We start from the raw sequence: 7,500 nt of genomic DNA, 5'->3' as shown, positions 1-7,500 counted from the left end.
AAAAAAAAAAACAGAATAAAACAAAAAAATGTCATACCAAAACAGAAATTTACATAAAATCACCAGTAATAAGTACCTTCTCCCGCTCCTGCCTCCGTCAACAGAAGCCCGACCATACACAAACTCATTAGAATAAGAGAACCATATATCATACGTCTGGCATCGGTGTATCGCCCCAAATCTTACGTCTTGGTGCCTTTGACAGGTGCCAATGTGTCGTACCGCGGTGGATCATGGGTAGGTGTACTAGGAGAGGGGGGGAGGGGAGTGGGGTGGGGTTGGAGGGAATGTTGTGGTACTTAGGAATAGGGGGGAGGGGGGAGGGGAGGTGGGGGGAGGGGTTGGAGAGAGTGGTATTATATCAGAGGGTCTTGTAGGAATGTGGAAGTCTGCGGTGGTATAAAGGGAAATAATCGAGATGTATGTTTCTGGGACAACGCATATGTAGACAAAACAAAAACATACAAACATATAAAACATACAACCCTCCCTGTCACACAAATGCACAAAAAAGGCTTAGGAAAAAAAAAAAATCTTTTGTTTTCCCGGTCGTCTCTCCCTGTGCCTTGCGTGCAGGTTATCTGCCGCCATGATGGTGTCTTCGTGTCACCAAGACGCGGCATCCTCTGACAGACACGTTATCGTACAGCGTTCATGTGTTATCGTATGAAAATCGACGAGTTATCGTACGCAATCACTGCTCTTCAGGGGGTGGTAGAAGCGATAGAGGGGGTGGGGAGGTGAAAGGGAGGTTGGGGGAGGGGCAGAGATGGGAGTGGGGGGGGGAGGTAGGGGAAGGTGCTTGTGAGACGTTGCTTAGTTACGATTACATATGTGCTTTTCGGGTTCTTTTCAAACAGAGACCTACTCCTTTCTATTTTTTTTTTCATCTATTTCAAGAAATAAGAGAAAAAAAATCCCCATTATGGAAAAAGAAGAAGAAGAACAACAACAAAACAGAACGATCGAAAAGGATAATCACTACAAGACATCCCTCTTTTTTCCCCCTTTTTTTTCTTTTTTTCTTTTGGCCTTCGATCGAGGAACCAAGATGGATCTTCGAGGTCGCTGATGGCCACTAACGAGTTGCGATGTGTTAATTGCGAAATCATGTAATAGTCATGAGAGTGGATTAAAGCCGTCACAATGGTGATTAACGAGACCCATTGTAAAGCCGACGATGAGGTTAGGCTATTCTCATGGCGAAAGAAATGCGTCATGTCACTACGTACCTACGCGAAAGAAATGACTAAAAGGGGGGGGGATATTCATCAATTCATAGTAACTAATATGAGAAATATTAATTACAAAGAAGAGAATAGGAACTACTTACAAGATTTGATAGGATGCTCTGTGGCAACGGTAGGGCAGTTGATCGTGGCTCCGGGTGGAGTGGGCATACCTGTGGCGGGAGAACTTGGGGTGAACATCTTTTCAAAGTGAGTATCTCTGGGAACACTACAGATATATACTGTTGATTGTATGTATGATGTATGTATATATATATATATATATATATATATATATATATATACATATATATATATATATATATATACATATATATTTACATATATATATATATATTATATATATATGTATATGTATATATATATATTCATATCCATATCTATCTTTCTATCTATATCTATCTATCTATCTATCTGTCTGTCTGTCTATATATATGTACATATACATATATGTATATATGTATATATATATATATATATATATATATATATATATACATAAATATATACACATATATATGTATGTATATATATATATATATATATATATATATATATATATATATATATATATATATATATATATATATATATAATATATATATGTATATATTATTATATATATTTTATATATATATATATATATATATATATATATATATATATATATATATATATATATATATATATATATATATACATGTATACACACACACATATATATATATATATACATATAAATATATATATATATATATATATATATATATATATATATATATATATATATATATATATATATATATATATATATACACACACAAACACACACACACACACACACACACACACTCACACACACACACACACACACACACACACACACACACACACATACACACACACACACATACACACACAACACACACACACATATACACATATATATATATATATATTATATATTCATATTATATATATATGCATGAATATTTACTTCTAAAAAAAGTGCAATATATATATATATGTATTTTTTTTTCTAATATTTCAAAACTGATTTTATCAAGATACGAAAATACCACATCGATAAAGAGGAGAGAAAAGAAAGAAGTTAAAGTACAAAATGATAAGAATAAAAAAGAAAAAAAAAACGATTATGTAATATGAATGAAATTTTACATGCACGAAAAAAAAAACACAAAATGTAGTCATAGCTTATCAATGAAATATATCGTCTGAATCCAATTTTATAGTAATGAATATTAAAAAATACAAATGTAATGTCTTGTTTTCATTTTCCTCGAAACGTACATAATGCACATGCGTACATAGAAAAAAATAGAATATGAAAAAAGTAAAATATCGATAAAGAGGAAATAGGAAAAAAAAGAAAAAAAGATAATATTATTAAATGGCACAGAAAAAAAAAATAAAGAAAGAAGGACGATGTAAAGAACGAAAGAAACAAATTCAAATAACATAAATACAATAGGAAACAAGAAGACTAAACGACAAGAATGCTAAGTAAAAGAAAAGGTTAAGCAAGGAAAAAGGAACAAGTAACAAACAAACATAGTAAGAAAATCAAACGGACATTAAGCAATTAAAAAAACAAAAAAAATCAAATCAAGAAATGCAGAAAACAAATAGATAAATAAATAGATAAATTTATAAACAAATTTGAATGGAAATGAATGAAAGAACAAATATAAAGATAGAGGAATTAATAAATCAGTAAACAAATTAAGTCAGAGATGAAGAAAAATGTATAAATGAAAACATATAGATATATGAATAGATAAATGAAAACCCAAGGCCCACGAAAAGGACGTTTTTTCGGCTCGCCTCTCTCTCTTTTTCTTTTTCTCTCTCTCCCACTCTCTCTCTCTTACTCTCTCTCCTTCCTTCCTTCCCTCCCTCCCCCCTCTCTCTCTCCCTCTCTCCCTTACCTCGCCCCTCCCTCCCCCCTCTCTCTCTCCCTTTCTCCCTCTCCCTCTCTCTTTCTCAATCTCTCTCTCTCTCTCCCTCCCTCCCTTACCTCGCCCCTCCCCCCCTCTCTCTCTTACTCCTCTCCTCTCTCCCTCCCTAACTTGGCCCTTCCCCCCCCTCTCTCTCTTACCTCCCCCTCTCTCTCTTTCTCCCTCTCCCTCTCTCTTTCTCAACCTCTCTCTCTCTCTCTCTCTCTCTCGCCAGAAGCCGGAATGAAACTTGAATTCGGATATTAGACCGAACGCGGTTGTGGCTGATTCTAATCCTGCATACTAATTCTCTCAATCATTCTTTTCGCTCTTGTCCGCAATCTTCTTTGATTGTCTGTGTCTGTCTGTCTGTCTGTCTGTATGTCTGTTGGTCGGTCGGTCGGTCTTGGCTGGCTTAAGTTACATTTTTTGTTTCTTTCTGTTTATCTTTATTACTATTTTTTCCGTTTTTTTTTTTTTGTCTGTTAGTTTTTTTTTCGTATATTGTTTGTCTGTTTGTTTTGTCTGTCTGTGTCTTTGTCTGTCTAAATTTCTCTGTGCTCTCTCTCTCTCTCTCTCTCTCTCTCTCTCTCTCTCTCTCTCTCTCTCTCTCTCTCTCTCTCTCTCTCTCTCTCTCTCTCTCTCTCTCTCTCTCTCTCTCTCTCTCTTTCTCTCTACACCCTCCGTCCCTATCTCTTTCATTTTATTTCTCTTTCCTCTGTCTCCAACTCCATCTTCTTCTCTTTCCCCTTCCCAATCTTCCATAAATTTGAAAGCCACGATCTAATCTATTTTTTCCGTGATAGTTCATCAGGAGATCAATAAACGGATAACTAGAACGCGAGAGAGACAGAGAGAGAGAGAGAGAGAGAGAGAGAGAGAGAGAGAGAGAGAGAGAGAGAGAGAGAGAGAGAGAGAGAGAGAGAGAGAGAGAGAGAGAGAGAGAGAAATAGAGGGAAAAAGAGAGAGAGAAGGAGAGAGTGAAATGGAAAGAGAGAGAGTGAAAGAGAGAGAGAAATGGAGAGAGAGAGAGAGAGAGAGAGAGAGAGAGAGAGAGAGAGAGAGAGAGAGAGAGAGAGAGAGAGAGAGAGAGAGAGAGAGAGAGAGAGAGAGAGAGAGAGAGAAGAGAGAGGAGGGGAGAGAGGGAGGAGAGAGAGAGAGAGAGAGAGGAGAGAGAGAGAGGAGAGAGAGAGAGAGAGAGAGGAGAGAGGAGAGGAAGAGGAGACGAGAGAGGAGAGAAGAGAGAGAGAGAGAGAGAGAGAGAGAGAGAGAGAGAGAGGAAGAAGCAGAGAGAGAGAAGCAGAGAGAGAGAGAGAGAGGGAGAGAGAGAGAGAGAGAGGGAGAGAGAGAGAGAGAGAGAGAGAGAGAGAGAGAGAGAGAGAGAGAGAAAGAGAGAGAGAGAAAGAGAGGGAGAGAGAGAGAGAGAAACTCAGAGACAAGGATATAACGAACTGTGCTGGATCCACAAAACATTGACAGAGAAAGCCGGGAGGGAAGGAGGGGAGGGAAATAAGGGATAAGGGATAGAGGATAGGGAACAGGGATAGGAAACAGGTTATTATCATAGAATTCAGTGAGTCAGTAAAATTCTGAAGAAACACAATGTTCGTTGGTTTTGGAAAGAGAGATTGAACAAAAAAGGCTGGAGCATTTTGTTGTCGGTATGTCATGGCGTAAAAGAATGGACAAAAAAGAAGGAGCAGAAGAAAAGGAAGAAGAAAAAGAATTTATATATATATATATATATATATATATATATATATATATATATATATATATATATATAGAGAGAGAGAGAGAGAGAGAGAGAGAGAGAGAGACAGAGAGAGAGAGAGGAAAAAAAGAACAGAGTACGAAATATGAAAAAGTACTTTCAGTAAAATGAAAAACATTCATGCACCCCCCCACCCCCCCATTCCACACACACACGCACACACACACACACACACCCTGACACTCATACACAGATGCATCATCCACGAAAACACATAAAAAAGAAAGAAAGAAATAAAGAAAGATAAAAAATACAAAACATCAAATACACACATCTACTTATAATATATAAGATACGTGTGTCTGTATGCCGAGGGTGTGTGTACACATGTGCGAGGGTGCCTGGTGTTGTGGCTACAATAATAGCTTGGATCAGGTTTATCAAGACGCTCGCTAGGGTGCCTGCCGACAGTGATGGATCAGTTGGGGGGTTGGGGAGGAGGGGAGGGGAGGGAAGAGGGGTGGGGGAGAGGGGAATCCGCTTACTATCCTCTCTTCCCCCTGTGGATCCCCCTCTATCCACTCTGTATCCCTCTCTCTCCACACACACACACACTCTCTCTCTCTCTCTCTCTCTCTCTCTCTTTAACACTTCGCTCCCCTCCCCTCCTTTTCTGTCTCTCCTGTCAACACTCTCCTCCCATCTTTCCATCTCCCCTCTCTCTTTCTCTCTCTTTCTTTATCCTCTCTACTATTCCTCTGCCCTACCTCTCTCTCTCTAACTCACTGTTTGTCTTTCTGTCTCTCTTTCTCTAATCTTTCTCTCTCTCTCTCTCTCTCTCTCTCTCTCTCTCTCTCTCTCTCTCTCTCTCTCTCTCTCTCTTTCTGTATCTATCCCTCACTCTTTTTCTATCTTTCACCCTTTCTATCCCTCCCCCTCTCTCTCTCTCTTTCTCTCTCTATCTCTCTCCTGCCTCCTCCCTCTCTCTTTTTCCCCTAAGCTCATCAACCCTCTTCTGACTTATCCTGATTTCATCTTATTATCTGCCTCTGCTATCTGGCTGTTATTATTTTATGATTATTCTTTTGTTTCTGTTTGCCTGTTTCTTTAGTTGTGTTTGTGTTTTATTAGTATATTGTTCGTCTTTTCTTCCCCTTTTTATATTTTTCTCTTGTTGTCGTCTCCTCTTCTCTTCACTTATTTCTTCTCTTAGCTTTTTTTTTTCTTCTTTTCTATTATTTTCTCTTCTATTTGCTCTTCTCTCACTTTCTCCTCTTTCTCCTCCCTTCTATTCTCTCTTCTCTCTTCCATTCTCATTTCATTTATCATTTCTTTCTTCCTCCACTTCTCTTGACTCTCTAAATTTCATCTCTATTCTGTCTTCCACCTCAACCGATCGAAGACACAAGAAGAACGAACGAAAGATGAAGAGAAAATAATGATAAAAAAAAACATAAATTAAGACGAAATAGAAGGAGAGAGAGAGAGAGAGAGAGAGAGAGAGAGAGAGAGAGAGAGAGAGAGAGAGAGAGAGAGAGAGAGAGAGAGAGAGAGAGAGAGAGAGAGAGAGAGAGAGAGAGAGAGAGAGAGAGAGAGAGAGAGAGAGAGAGAGAGAGAGAGAGAGAATGGAAGATTTGATGACTGAGGCACAAAAAAAGACAATTATCGTACTATCTTTTTCTGCTTACCGTGCTACTCTTTTTCTTCCGTCCACTTTCCTCTTCCTTTCCGTTTCCTAACATATAATTTTTGTGTGTTTCGCCTTTTTCTGTTATTGTTCTTTTTTTTCCGATTTCTTTTTAAAAGAAGATATATGAAAAGATGAGCGAGAGTGAAAACGTAAGGGAAGGGGTGTCCTGTAAGTATGACCGAAAAACGGATTTAAAAAAAAGGAAGAGAAAAGCATGCATATTTCCATAACATTTGGATAAAACAGAAAAAATAAAAGAAAGCAATAAGACGAATCCACTTTGAGATATTTGAAGATAATATCTCTTCCCCCATCTTCCTACACCCCCCGTCCTCCTTTTACCCCTCCCCCCCTCCCCCCTCGTAACACACTTACTTACCCCATCACCCATCCATCCCACGTTCCTTACACCCACCCCAACCACCCGTCCATCCCCCCTCCACCCCACAACCCCAGATCCCTCCCCTTTCCCCCTCCCCCTACCATCATCTACACCCTACCCCACCCCACCCTTTCAAAAAAAGGAACAAAATATACATATCAACACGATTCTTTTCCAATCCCCAATCACCTCTTCGGAGTCTTACGAACAAGAAGCATCTCTCGATCTAGGGTTGCATCAGGGACTCACTCCCGCGCTGGCGTCTCAGGTCATTTCACACGCAGCCGAGGTCGCGGCGGTGATGATGCCTCGGGTTATCAGCTTTTTTTTTCAGACTCTCCGTTTCTTATCGAGGGGGTAGGTGGGAGGGGGGGTTGGTTGGAAGGGGGGTTGAGGGTTGGGGGTGAGGGTGAAGAGTTGTGGTGTTATTGTTTTGTTTATTTATCTATTTATTTATTTTAAGTTATTATCATTATTGTTTTTTTTCTTGTCGAGAGGGGTTGTTT

General features: G+C 38.9%; 1 protein-coding gene across 2 annotated transcripts in view; it reads right to left on the bottom strand.

The window, feature by feature from the left end:
- pb (homeobox proposcipedia) overlaps window positions 1-7,500 on the bottom strand; it is a 215,840-nt gene that overhangs the window by 90,881 nt on the left and 117,459 nt on the right. For both annotated transcript variants that reach the window (XM_086556361.1, XM_086556362.1), the window contains one exon: window positions 1,334-1,402. In XM_086556361.1, the coding sequence (XP_086412487.1) occupies window positions 1,334-1,402 (69 nt within the window). The remainder of the gene's footprint in view (window positions 1-1,333; window positions 1,403-7,500) is intronic.

Source organism: Penaeus japonicus, unplaced genomic scaffold, assembly GCF_977035675.1.
Source record: "Penaeus japonicus unplaced genomic scaffold, GWHDUDI00000001_assembly GWHDUDI00000032, whole genome shotgun sequence".
Lineage (NCBI taxonomy): Eukaryota > Metazoa > Arthropoda > Malacostraca > Decapoda > Penaeidae > Penaeus > Penaeus japonicus.
Note: the sequence above shows the minus strand (reverse complement) of the source record. Positions and strands in the feature narration are given on the sequence as shown.